The 14,116-nt window shown below is 48.0% G+C and overlaps 1 protein-coding gene across 3 annotated transcripts in view; it reads right to left on the bottom strand.

The window, feature by feature from the left end:
* Positions 1–2,800: 2,800 nt before the first annotated feature.
* Positions 2,801–14,116, bottom strand: part of TCEA2 (transcription elongation factor A (SII), 2) — a 16,170-nt gene continuing 4,854 nt past the window's right edge. The window contains exons 6-11 of one of the 3 annotated variants that reach the window (XM_009581248.1): positions 8,808–8,941; positions 7,213–7,269; positions 6,268–6,422; positions 5,795–5,941; positions 3,733–3,804; positions 2,801–3,112 (exon numbers count right to left, since the gene is read on the bottom strand). In XM_009581248.1, the coding sequence (XP_009579543.1) occupies positions 3,104–3,112; positions 3,733–3,804; positions 5,795–5,941; positions 6,268–6,422; positions 7,213–7,269; positions 8,808–8,941 (574 nt within the window). In that variant the 3' untranslated portion in view covers positions 2,801–3,103. Of the gene's footprint in view, positions 3,805–5,794; positions 5,942–6,267; positions 6,423–7,212; positions 7,270–8,807; positions 8,942–11,143; positions 11,157–12,716; positions 12,735–14,116 lie in introns of all 3 variants that reach the window. The other 2 variants (XM_009581249.1, XM_009581250.1) reach the window with 2 other exon arrangements.

The raw sequence follows: 14,116 nt of genomic DNA, 5'->3' as shown, positions 1-14,116 counted from the left end.
GGTCCAGCCCCAGGACACCACATCCTTGTCACCCCAAACTCAGAGCATCCTGCATCTTCAGTTCACAGACCTCAGTGAAGGGAAAAAACACTTGCAGGCTGTGCAGGTATTATCTGCCCTCCTGAGAAACCCACAGGCTCCGGGACCCCTGAAAGCGATGGCTCCCGGCTGGCCCACGCCTGCCCTGTGAGCGGGGAGAAGCCCAGGGGTCTGCCCTCGTCCCTCGGGAGCAGCCTGGCACCAAGCAGCGCCCAGGCAGGGCTCCACGCAGGATGGGAGATGTCGCAGAGAAGAGATATAATATCTGTGTATTTTTCTATGGCACGAGGAATGGTTTACTGGAGCCCCTGCGCCCAGAATTCTGCCGGCAGCCCCTGCCCTCCGCACTGAAATGAAGCCAACGCTGGGGTCCTGTGGCCCAGCTCGGCCCTGCTGCAGAAGACCAATGCTAGTCTTTGCTTTTCCTGACCCAGAACAGCCTGTGGTTTCCTATTTATCTACCCTTTTCCCTCCTTCTCTCTGCATCCCTTTCAAAGAAAAAAGAAGGAGCACTGGTTCTTTTTATTGAAAATATTTTTTAAACAAAAAAAAAATTCTCTTGGCTTTTTTTTTTTGTTTGTTTGTTTCCTTCCTAGTGGCACGACTGCGTGGAAATTCATGACAGTAAATTTCATTTTGTTTGCCAAGCTGGAAATACAGTTCAAGAAAATGTATTTTTGAGAGAGACCAGAGAGAGTTCATTTGTTCAGGAATGTCGGTATTGTTATTATTTGGTTGTTATTGGCAGGTTTTCCCCCACAAGTGCTGAGCCTGCACCGCTACAGCCCTGTCGCATCCCCACCCCGTGCTGGGGAGGTTTTAGTTCTAGGTGCTTGGTTTGCTCTGTGAGTAAAGGAAACATCTCATGTGGCCTTAGCTTGAGGTTTGGAAGTTAAGCATCCCTGAAGCCATTCAGGTGCACGGCAGGCGGGTCAGTGCCTCTCTGCCACCCGTTAATCTAGTCTCTTGCTCCCAATCCTAGCACTTTTAAACACCTTTAAGTGAATCTTTACTTCCGAGAAACCTCTTTACCCAGTGGCTTTCCCCTCACTAGCTCTCCTTGGTGTTATCCCAGAAAATGGCACAGAAAATGGCCCTGAGACATGGTACTTTTCCCAGGGTTTCAGGGGCTCCTTCTGCTTGGGCCTCTCCATACCCAATTCAGGATTGTCAGCAAGCTGTACCCACGCTCAAGTCCCCTCCTTACAGTAATACAAGAAGAAAGGCAACAGCAACTGGTAATTAGCTGGCTCCTGTTCACAGTGCACGAGCCAGAGGGCCTTGGCCAGCTTTGGTTTCAGATCCTGAAGCTTTTTTTAAGCATTACCGCGAGGACACTGTTCCCTCCCAAGCCTGGCTTGAATAATCCCATTCGCCACAAGACTCGTGAGGCTTAAACAAGTTGTCAGCATCTTTGAATCTTTTCCTTCTTGGGAGACTTGGCTGCACCCCGTAAAGTGAAAGCCCTGAGCGAAGGATCCTGTTGGGATCCCTGCCTCCGGAGGAACACAGCCCTCAAAGGGGCTGCGAGCACGTTTTCCATTGCTTTCATGTGGCTGCTTACTCCTCTCTAAACAGCTCCAAGGTCTCTGTTGAATGTCTGTCTGGCATGCTGAAAAGCCAGTGGAAATACTTGTTTTTCACTCTGGAACAGGGGAGCGATACCACAAGAGATGTGACTGCAAATGCTCCTGCACTGCTTGTCAGCACAAGAGCTGCAGTGAGGAGCACTGCTGCTGAGGGGCCTCAAACTCAGAGGCCTTACTGGGGTCCCCTGAATGCTGCATCACCCCAGTTAAAGGCTAGGAAGAGAAGAGGGATTTTAAGTCTCAGGCTGAAAGCTGTTGTGAGGACAGACAATTTCCCCACCAGGTTCTAGTTACCTCCCGGAAAGAGCCTGATCCTGCAGGTCCCCCTCACAGGGTCATGTTTGCAGACGTGGCACCTGAAGCTTGCTTTGCTCTAGCTCTGAGTTCACTTCAAACCGCACCATTTCCAGAGCTAAGTGCTAACAACTCCCACCAGTATCTGTAATCCCTACCTCTTCCAGGTCCAAGCCTCTGGAAAGTTTCCTGTATTTGCAGCATTTCCCCCTTTTCCTGAGCCTCTCCAGCCAGTCCCTCTGAAAATTCAGGCTGCCTGTCAGCCATCGAGCTAAGAGCAGAGCATACACACACAGGAAAGTGCCAGGGACTCCCTTGTAACAGTCCCACCGGCCAGTGGATTCCCTCCACCTCCTTTATTGATGGCTTCTCCCTGTATCAAGATTAACCTCACCTTCCTCCCTGTCCTGCTCCCCCAAATCAACCATTGGGGTTGGTTTTGTGTGGCTCGTGTCACCCTGCTTTCAGTCTGTTACAACCTGGGCAGCACATTCTCATCTTGCAGCAGCCTATGCTGTTGGCATTTGAAGGCCTGAGATGACAAGGTACACATCACTATGCAAAATCAAATGAATGCTGTCAAGATGGAAAGCAGCATCTGATCTGTGCCCTGAAAGCTGTGCTCCATCAACGGGTCTCCTCAGTCAGGAGAGGAAGACCAGTACGGCCCACGCAGCCACCCCAGAACTTGGCCCAGTGTTTTCGGTTTCATGAGTTGACTAGGAACAAGCCTTCATGCACTGAGGGTGTACCTACAAGCGGCTTCTCGCTTTCTGGTGGTCCAGGCAGTGTTCAGTCCTCATCCATCTGGACACTGACCATCTGTCAAGCTCCCACGCAGTTCCACGCCACAAAAGCAAAGTGCTGCACACACACAGTTCAAATAAAAGTCAGAAACTGACAAAAATGTTTAATATTAGTTTTGAAGAAAAAGTGACCATACTCGCTTAGATGAGAAAACGACTAAGTGTGTTTAGTGAGCTCTCCTGCCAACCTGTCAGCCCACAGCTGTGGCTCTCCACTGAGGCCCAAGCGGAGAGGCAGGCCTCCCCGCAGCTGCTCTCTCAGCGCGTGACAATGCAAACTCACTTGGGACACAATACACAATTGCCGTGGGAGCTGGCGTATGGAGGTTGCGCTCTGATCTGCGTTTGGCTGCCGCTCTCGGGCCATGGCACATATCAGCAGAACTGCAAGAGAAGGGAGTTTAAACCCCGATTAGAAAACCTCACTGCCAAGGAGAGTTGCGGGTCATGCGCGTGCTGCCTAGAAGAAGATAGGGATCCAGGTGATGGTCTTGTTTCTGAAGCTGGCAAGGGCTTGGGGATTCTGCAGAGGCAGGGCTCAGCCCCTGGAGTAGGGGCCAAACAGAGCTCCCGTTTGAATCTCTCGGCTGTGGCTCTTTGGCACTTGGTAGTGGTGCCATTTCTGCTCGCCATTGACAGGGAGATTTCTGCTCACCCCCGAGCTGTGTGCGCAGTATAAAAGAGAAGTTTTAAAATCCTGAATGTCATCACCACCATCTCTCAGGGGGCAGAGGGAGCATGGAAAGCACTGTGAAGCTGGTCATGGCAGAAGAGGGGATGTGAGGAGGGAGGCAGGGAATGCGAAAGTGAGACTTGACCCCAGCTGGTCTGCAGAGATGGGATGAACCCAGGAGCTCTTGCCTCTGTGCTGGGAGGAAGGATCACTTGCTAGAGCCAGTCAGCGTTTGGCAAGCACCTCTGAGGGCAGCAGCTAAGCATCTGCAGCATCGTGGGTGCAGCTACCCTAACACCCCTCAGTGCCAGTAATATCCTTGGTGTGCTACCTTCCAGCGATTCCCACACTCGTTGCACACGACGAAGGTGGTCATGGGCTCATCGGAGCTGCGGGTCTGCACCTGGGGGAGGACACAAGGGAAATGAGCGCCAAGCATCACACGTGGCCCCGTGGTGGGTCATGGGGAGCTCCCTGTCCCTCTGGCCACCAGGGATTCATGCTGGGGTCACACTGTCAGAAATCAATGAGACACCGAGACTTGGAAGGGCAAAAGGAGCTTCCCTGTAAAATGAGTCTGGTTATTGTTTTACACGCAGATATACACCTCTATACACATCTCATGACCCCTCTCTCTAGCCTGACACTACCAGAGTGACATGTTTTGGGGCAGCAGCTTACCCTCCTCACCCCCTCTGCTGCCCATTTCTTGCGGGTGGTTCTGGAGGTGGACATACCCACAGCCAGTCCCTCCCTGTACTGTCCCCGGGGAAGGGATGCAGCCAGCAGTGAGACAACACAACCCCCAGCCCATCAAGCACGTGCTCCACAGCAACACATAAAAAAAGCACTCAAGCCATTCCCATTTACAGACCAGTCCTACATCCTGGCCTCACAGGAACATGCTCTGGGTTACCAGGTTCTGCACATTTCCAGTCTGTTTTGTATCTGAGCCATTAAGAAACTCAGATATTTAACCCAGATGTGACTGCTGCCTCTGACTGGCTCTTGCCAGAAACACATACTTCATTAAAAATCAGATTTTCATGGCATTTGAATACCACAAGGCACATCTACGCTGAAAATACTGGCACTCCCTGCGCAAGTCAGACAGCAGAACTATGTCACGGGGTAATTACGGTGATCTACATGTGTCATTACCCAATATGCAAGAGTCACAGTATTTGCATGATGTAAATTAAGCATGTTTTGCAAGCATGCTGGATAGCTAAATTCTGTAATTCTCACCCGACATTACTGCCTGGTTTTGAACACTTTCATAAATGTCAGTTCATCTACTTGGAACTTACAACATCTCAGTCACCAAATAGTAATTTCACTGGAAAACTAATAATACAGAAAACCTTCTGATATTTCTATTTAGAAGACACTGGCAGCACCTGCCCCAATTCCAGGCAGTCAGACTCCAGTCCACCACAGGTGGAGAGAGAGTCCCATGTTCTACTGAAGGGAGCGAGACAGCCCAGGCAGTGCTTCCAGCTGACTTACTGGGACACGCTCGCAGAGCGAGGCCTCTTGCCCGAGCCAGCCTGCGGGATGCAAGACTGCTGCTGAGCCAAAGGAAAATCCCTGGTCAGCTGCCTGGCTCTCATCTGCATTTGCACGTCATGTCCAAGCATACGAAGGAGTTTCACTCTCGGCACTTGCACACACAGTTTGTGCACACCCACTCAGTAGCAATCGCGTGGTTGCTGGTACATTTTTGGGTATCTGCACATTCTAAAACACTGACTCACAGCAAAGGCACATTTATCTCCAGATGCCTGGCGCAAACATGGGAACTAAAAAGCACTGGTAACACACAAGGCTTCCAGCAGCTGTCCATTGAGGAGAAAAATCCCCTCTGCCTGCTCACATCACTGCTTTGTTATTCTTGGTGTTTCACATTGTTTGATTTTAAATAAGCTAGGATTTGTCCAGCTGCAGCTTATCTGCATTCTTAATTTGCACTTTTAATACCATCAACATGCCTGCCTCGGTTTCTGCAGTCTCTCTCCTCTACACTACCCACTCCTTTCTTGTCTGAATCTCCACATTCCCAGCACCTGCTTTCAATGTGCAGCTCTCCCGAGCTGCGCAGCAAGCAGCACTGCTGTACTTTTGAAGGCTTCCTTGGTGCTGCACAACCCCTGCTCTTGTACAAATGAGCCGAAAAAAGTTACACAAGCTCCAAGGAAAGATGTGCAAAATCATTGTGCAAAAGCAGTACATTTTAGAGAGCCTTGAGTGCACAAAAAGGTTCTCTCCACCAGTGGCAAAATTTGTGCCGTGCTGCGGGGCCTGTCACGAGGCACTAAGAGCTCGTGACCATGACAGATCATGTCCTGTGCAGAGGTCAATGGTGTGGAGGCTGTAGGAGCAGGAAGACTAACCTGGGTGTAGGTGCAGTTCTTCTTCTTGCACTTCCCACAGGTGAAAAGGTCAGTCTGCGTCCCTCCCGTCTTGGCCATCTGATGCTCCCGGATTGCTTCTTTCGTCATGGCTTTCCTGATCTCTTTCAGCTCATTACTGGCCATTTCCTTTCAAAAAAAGCAATAAAATCACATCTGTCCAGTTTTACCACCACACCCACTACAGTGGAAAGAGTCAACAGGACAGGGTGGCCTAACAGATAGGTATTAAGACAGAAAGCCTTTCATTCCTGGTTTCTGGTTCATACCTAGACCCCTGTAATGATTTGAAGGCCCAACAGACTACTCTCCCACTGCTAGCTCGCTCCCCATGCGCTCCGGCAGCGGCTGCTGAGAAATCTGCAACCCTGGCAGCAGACCAGCCCCTTGCTTCAAGCTGAACCACAGGACACATCCCCTGTAAGAAGCAAACCCTGCTCCTCAGGCTTCCTCACCTCCGAGGTCATCACCGCGATCTGCTCGGGGGTAATCGCCCCACACAGCACATTCTTTTTCAGCTCAGGATTTTTGGAGTCCTTCAGATTTGAGATACGGCTCCTCACTCGGTTTTTGTATTTCATGTCGGTGTTCTTGACATCTTGGTATATGCGTACATGGCAGTCAAGGAGTCTGCAGTCAACCCAGAGGCCTCCATGCAGTTTCTACACCACTTGCGAATAGCAAGGAGTGTTACTCGCTGCCAGGACACAGATGAGGGTGCTGGGACCCAACAGCAGTGTCTGCTCTGGGACGTTAATGCTGGATTTGAGAGCAGGTTTATACAATCCCAGAGTTCAGGGGCTTTCAGTTCTGGCTTTTTCACTGTGCCAGAAATAATCTTTATTTTCAGTTATGCTCACGTTCTTCAACGTCCTCTTTCTCTCAGCAAAGTAGCCACAAAACCCTCCACTAAGAGAGCCCAACTACACCTCCTACCCCACAGCCCCCAAACCAAGCAAACTCCTGGTTTATCTCAAATCGACATGCAACTTGATCCTCATTGCTCCATCCTTCCCATTGCTTTTGTCTATGTCAGCACCCTCTCCTCAACAGGGAGGCACAGGGAAGTTGCACGTATTTGGAAGCAGAGCTGAGAGCAGGAAATAGCATTTTTATGGGAAGGACAAACTGGGGATTACAGTCCATCATGGTGCGAACAGGAAGGAAATAACCACGTCCATCACACCAGCAAGGGGTCTGCCCTGAGCTCCCAACACCACACCAGTGGTTCGTTAGTGACCCAGGACTCAGCCAAGCAGAGCTGGAACCAGACTCAGACAGGCAGAGCTGCAGCAGAACATTTATGCAAAGAAAGCTTGTCCCATTTTCCCTCTGAGCACATTAATTTCATGACCTGGAGGCATGCAGGCCCTTGAGGAAGCCCCGTACAGTAAGGATATATTCTTCAATCTGGGCTGCTATGTGCTCACAGTCCGCGCCAATGGCAATATAGTCATCTGCAACACAAGAGAAACACAAGGCCAATGACTTCCAACCAGGCAAGGGGTCCCCAGGCTCAGTATTTCTGAGATACAAGTCTAGATAATTTGCTATTTTGATTTACATGCTCCTTCCATCAAATAGCACCTTGGCCTTTGCCCTAGCTACCCTCTGACCCTTTTGAAAAGGGCAGTGATGAAAATAGACCAATCCAGCCAGTCTATATCCTCTGCCTCTCTAGGAGATGGACTGCACTAGACAAAGCTAACAAGAACTTGGCACCTAAAACATACAGCTTTCTAATGTATTCTTGATATAGTTGAAATCAAACATATATAGGCAGGAATTGAGTCTCATCAGATATCAGTGTCAATGAGAAGCAGCTCTACTCAGACGAACAATCCGGCAGGGCCTGAAAGCATGCAGCATCAGAGCCAAGCCTTCATTTCTCTCCTCAGCTCAGGACTCTTGTCTGCCCCTCCCCTCTTCTTTCACACACTTCTTGCCAATTAAACAGCATCATATGGAGTGCAATAACTGCTATGAGTTTGGACACTGGGTATGGTAACCAACACCATAAAGCAGGGAACAGGGATGAGCTTAGCAAAAGACTCAAGGGGACTATTTCTCAGACTTCACATGGAAAGATTTTTTCCAAGAGATATACTAAGTGTTTAATGCAGCATATATATATATAAACACACACACACACACAGGAAGGCTAGAAATAAAGTCTTTGTGAACTTCTCCATCTGCTGTCTGCATTTCTTGGCACCAAATTAATAAAACTCTGCAGTGCTTAGACCCCAATTTTCCAAAGGGATCTGCAATTTGGACACAAGCATGTGTTCAGCTTGAGGTGTTTAAAATCCGACTTTCAGAGATGCTGAGCACCTGCAGTTGCCTCTCATTTTAGATGGCACAGCCTGGGTGCAAGAGAGACCTATTCCACCCCATGGTATTTAAGGGGCTCCAATTTGCCTGGGTGCAAGAGAGACCTATTCCACCCCAGAGGACCATGGTATTTAAGGGGCTCCAATTTGTATGGGCGGGGGAGCCTAAGAGCAGACGGTGACTGGCATAAGCACCATTATCAACAAGTCCCATGTATTGAGTTACAGCTTCATTTTGTGCCCCAAGGGTAAACAGAGATGACAGCTTCACTTTACAGCAATCAGACAAGACTGAGACCTAAAAAAGGAAGCAAATACCTGCACACCTGAGGATGAAACTTCTGGGCAGACCACCCCAGGCTGCAGAGCAGAAGACCCCATGTTCTTAACAGCCATTGCCTGACACATTGCCATGCCTTTGGTTCAAGCCAGGTTTATAGACACTTTACAGAAAGTGTATATAAACACTGCAATGGCAGCCAGGCTGACAAAGGTGTGACCAGTGGCTAGACCAAGCCAACGGCAATAATCCTTTGACAAGGCTGCTCCAGAAGAGCATATCTAAGAGGAGCTGGCACTGACATACATGCAGAGGTCTCTGTCAGAATGCACCAGGAGCTGTGAAGCACCTCAGGCAATGCAGGGTTTCCCCCAGCACTTACCATCAGCTTGCAGAGCTGTTGTCAGCATTTCTCTGCATTTGTTGCGGACAGCATCGCAGGTGACGGGCGCCGGAGGGAAGGTGGTGATTTTGGGGGTGGTCGGAGTCTTCGGAGGCTCCTGCCTTTTGTTGGAGCTAAAAGAGAAACTTCACCTGTCAGAATGTCTCAGTTCGGGTCACTGAGAGCAGAGAAGGGATCAGCAGGTAAGTGGCCAAGCATCCTGTTAATCACAACACAAAACCAGTCAGAGGAAAACAGTGCAAAGACACATGCCCCGAATCAGCATATAGCGCAATACCGCAACCAACACCATCAACCCAGATACGAGCTCTCCTGTGGACTCCGCTGGCTGAAAATGGAGGGTTTAATCCAGGAGGCAGGCCTGCCAACCAACTTCTGTTATTGAACACGTATCACAACCGCTGGACATCAAGTGGAAATATTATGAAGCCATTGGACACCATCAGTAACTCAAATATACTCAGGACTTCCCGAGACCATCAGCACTCTCTCGGTCTGGTAGCGTAGTGCACAGATGCGCAGTACTTCATTCCTCTCTCACTTTGCCGGACAAAGTCCATAACTGTTCTCAGCAGAAAGGAAGCAGAAGGCACCAGTAAGGTTAATCTCAGCAGGTGCTGGAGCTGGTTCCTCATCTCACATCCTTTACTACCAAGATGTCAGCAGCAGGAAAGAGAACAGCTAAACAAAAAAGCACTCTAGCTCTCTGTAGCCGACAGGAGTACAGCATGCTGCCTTCTGGGGCAGAAATCAGAGAAGCCTACACTAGCCCCTCCATAAGAAGGAGCTGCCATGCTAAGGAAAAGAAAAAAAAATGGCTCCTTCAGCTCCGATTTTAAAAAAATACAACAACAAAATGTAACACATTAAGAGGATCTTCCTTTTTCCTGTAATCTGGACAAGACTCTTTGATTACTCATCTCACAGAAAAGCAGCCCTACACAACGACACACAGCTTGCACAGGTGCCAGGCTAGCACAGGACTAAAATACTGCTTCACTCACAAAAATAACTTCATTTCCACCTGCAAGCAATCGTGGGCACACACAAGGGAATGCAAACACCTGCCTGGTGTGGCTGACTCAGTCAGGTCATCTGCCAGGGGAGCTGGCTGGAGAGACCCAAGGCGCAGAATCACTGCCCGGACCTGCCTGCATGATCAGCGCATGATGCAGGCAGGCTGAATCACCACGCAGGCTGGGCTTGCACGCACCGCTGCGAGGTTTGCGTGCCGGAGAAGTAACTTCACCGAGCAGTTCGGCTGGGTGTACACCCACGGTGTTGAGACTTGCCCATAAAGCCTAACATCTGCGCATAGAGTTAGTGAGCCCTGCAAATACTGCTAGTCAAAGATTTGGGCTATTATGATTCCCAGATGATTTTATAGAGCTTTTTCCCCCCGCCCTTAAATCTAGGCAGCAGAACAGCAATTTTTTCAGCAGAGATTGCTCTGATTTTGGTGTTTGGGCCATAAAATGCACTGTATTTATGGCCAATGCCTGGTAACATTAATGCAGTAAGAGACAAAGGGAAAAAAAAAGAAACCCTGGTATTTCACCCATGCCATACTGGCAACATCTCCTTTAAGATCCAAGTGGCTTAACAATTGCTGTTAAGCTGGGTCACTATTGCCAGTTCTTTCCCATCAAAAATAAATCTGTTATGAACAGGCACTTCCACTACACTGTCCTGGAAGGGATTAGTCAGCCCACAGCAAAACACTGCTAAGCTGGAAGCCTTCTGAATCTGCTGCTGCACAAACAAGCCAGACAACTTCAGGGACTTATCCTGAGAGACCCTGCTGCTTCTAAGTTCAAATCCAGTCTGGCTTTGCAGTGCCTCAAAGCCTGTGGATCATCATTAGGGCTACTGGTTTTCCGCAGTTCAAAACCTTGCCAGGCCCTTTTAAGAAGCATCCACCAGTGCACCTTCAGCAAACTGTTCAGCTCAAACCATAGCGGAAGATTAATTTCTTGCTCAGATGAAGTAGATGCACTCTATGAGGGAGATACACAATATAGTTTCTCTTTGACCAATAGATGAATAAAACCACTTTTTACCAGCTACTTTTACTGGTCAGCACTGCAAGAGGCTATCAAGGAATAGACTTGTGTCCAAACAGCTCAAAACATTCAATAGGATTTACACTGCACATATTACAAAAAGAAGAAACAACTTAGCTTGCAAATAATCAATTAGATGATGATCTTCTCCTATCTGGGATGTACAAATCGCCATCAGGTACTTTTGTGCTTAAGAAGCTATGCACAGATCACAGGCAGCACACATCGGGGTGTATATAGCAAAGCATATACGGCTCAGGAATAACTCATCTAAAAATCACAGCTGATCATGTTGCATAAAACAGTTTGGAAAAATGAGACTTCCCAAAGGACAAAGACAAAAAGCCTAGAAAACATACCTACAATAAAAGGAAAGACTGAAGGAATTGGAGTGGTTTGCAGCAGGGAAGACTCGTGGGAGACAAGTCCTGAAATACTGGAAAACTTGTTACACAGGAAGATGGTAGGAAAAATGCTCCATACATGCTAAAGACAAAAGTATGAAGAAATGGTCTTAGCAAGACAGGTTTTGATTGAGAGCAAGTTTCAAATTGTAAAGGTAAGTTATGAATTAGAAGATACTGCAAAGGGCAGCTGTGGAAATCTCTTACCTGAGGTTCTTTAGGGCTGTCAAAGAAGAGCTTAGAGCTGTTAGGGACAGCTTGGGCAGAGGTTGTGCTGTCCTGGAAAGGGGTGGCAGGAGAAGCTTTCCTGAGAGCTCCTGAGCACTCTTCTAGCTTTAACTTTTGTCTCATTTTGCAAGCAACGGTGACACTAAGGTCTCCCAGAGCAAAACACGGCGTGTGAACTCTTAACACTGACCTTCACTCCATTCAATACTTAAAGCCAGGTCTTTAAACTAATATTTGCACAGGTAATACTTGATTTTCAGGAAGGTTCTATCTGCAAACACGATTGACTTAAATATTTAGATGTTTATTCCCCAGAGGTGGAGAAAAGCTAGACAAGATGCATGGTTATCCCACTTCTGTTAGCTGATGAGTAAAGACATTCACCTACATACACATACGTGTCATACATGTCCTGAGATGACAACTGATCACTCATGAATTAGATGAAACAGACTTCTCAGCCATTCCAAAGACTGTACAGAAAATTATTTATTAAGCTTTAGAAGTTAGTTTATAATTAGAATAGTTGGGAAATGGAGCTCAAACACACCTAGAAGACTTATTTCAGGAAATCCTTGTGGTTCACACTGTTCCTGTTAAACAGGAGAAAGAGCTTGTAAATCTATCCAGGCAACAAAAGTTTATACATAAAAAAGGCTATGCTGGAACAAAATGGTGGCAAAGCAACAGCCAGGGACTGCAAGCAGAACTCTTGCAGCACTGGAAGAAAATCCCACGGAAGAGCTGAATTCAGGCCACAGATCCAAAACCTCCTAATAAAGGCAGTTTAGGGAGTCCTGGAAAAGAAAGAGCTCATGCTGCCAGGGACAGAGAAACATTAGACATAGCCCATTAAAATGTACTACACTAATGGTCTAAAATACTACAGCACAACAGAATATGCTTTGGATTACAGTAATGCAGCATATAACTTCACAGGTGCCAACTCCACACTGGCTGGCTCAGAGCCTTCAGGTCTCGCAGTGCTAGCTCTCTAGTCACTACAGAGGGATTTCTACATCTGTGCTCCAGAAAGCAAGACAAGTTTCAGGCCAAGAGCTATTCAAGTATTTCTCTCTGACAGAAGAGGAAGGCCCAGCCAAAATCTATCAGACTAAGTGGCTGAAATATCTGAATACAAGCTGATCTCTTTGGTGTCTTGATAGCAGCCTCATCTGAACCAGCTATCACACACTGAGCAACTAGTCAGACTCCCTTCATCACAGCCTGTGCTTCAAAGAACAAAGACTCTTCGCTGCTAATAAATTTTTTTTTTTTTGTTAAGGCAGATTAGTAGTTTATTTTGCAGCACTGGAGAATAAGCATTGCTGTCTGTGTAAAGAGAGCCTGGCTCAACAGACTGACACAAGGAGCTAGCCACTTCTGCTGGTCTATGCTACGCTAATCCATTTGCTTCTGTTTATCCTTCACAACCAAGGGGATGCTTTGCCATTCAGAAGATGGAGGCTGAATACACATAGAAAGCATCAAGGGAAAAAAAACCTGCAGTAGCTGCAGCACATCCTCAGGGCACAGGGGAGGGTTAGCAGCACAAGCCAGAAAGCTCCACTCCACGTATCCCACAATAACCTTCTGACAAAGCAAGGAGACAGTGGGGTTTTGCCTCTCTTCCTACAGCCAGGATCCTATTCTGAGTGACATTACTACAAGCCTCAGCCTTCAAACCAGATGTCCTAGCAGGCCCAGCTAGTTTTGCTCATGAAGTGTCTACTGCCACTGTGCCCAGGGAATGTCTCACACTTCCTTCCCTCCAGGCTCCGCATTCCCCAAGGTCAATTTTCCATAGGTTAAAGGGAAGACTTTTTCTTTGAACTCCAATGCTACTTCCTGCTACTTGAGCAGTACCAGCCAAGTCAGTAATACGCATCTTCTTTCCCCATCAGGAACAGCCAACAAGTACTTCCACACAGGCTTCTGCCCTTACCCTGGAGGGAAATCTGCCTCCCCTTACCAGTAAGGGCATGCACAAAGGCTCGTGCCCGTGACTGACTCAGTTCCTACGCTCATGAGCTCTACAACAGATCCTTCCTGTGTCCACACCCTGGGGAAGGGAGTACCAGTCTGCACTTTAGAGTATAAGGACCATGAAGAGAAGGTATTTGCATCAAGGCTGGTGATACTGCTCAGACCAACTCTCTCAGCTTACAAAGCAACCCCGTCTCCGCTATCACTGACTGCTCTTTGGCCTCCAACCCTCATCTCCTCTCAATCTGGGAAGACTCCATCCTACTGTTTTTACCCCCATACCACTGTCACACACCAGACTGCCACTGGATATGTCATACACACAGATCTAGACAGCCCAAGCTCCTGTGTTGTGCTACATCACTACAAGACTCAATTACAGCTGTGAAGTCTCCCCGGTACTTTCATTGCAATACTTAGCAAATCCTTTTTCACATTTTATGGAAGTGAGATAACCAAAGACGCAAGCCAATTAAAGTTATGTAGCTCAGCATCAGTAGCCTTCAGCAGCAGCTCTGTATCGAGCTGCACAGGCTCACAAAGTCTCAAGCCTTGACAGATTTGAGCAAAAAAAGGAAAAGGAAAAGCAAAGGCTAGAGTGACAAAA

This window comes from Fulmarus glacialis, unplaced genomic scaffold (assembly GCF_000690835.1).
Source record: "Fulmarus glacialis isolate BGI_N327 unplaced genomic scaffold, ASM69083v1 scaffold32387, whole genome shotgun sequence".
NCBI classification, from domain to species: domain Eukaryota; kingdom Metazoa; phylum Chordata; class Aves; order Procellariiformes; family Procellariidae; genus Fulmarus; species Fulmarus glacialis.
Note: the sequence above shows the minus strand (reverse complement) of the source record. Positions and strands in the feature narration are given on the sequence as shown.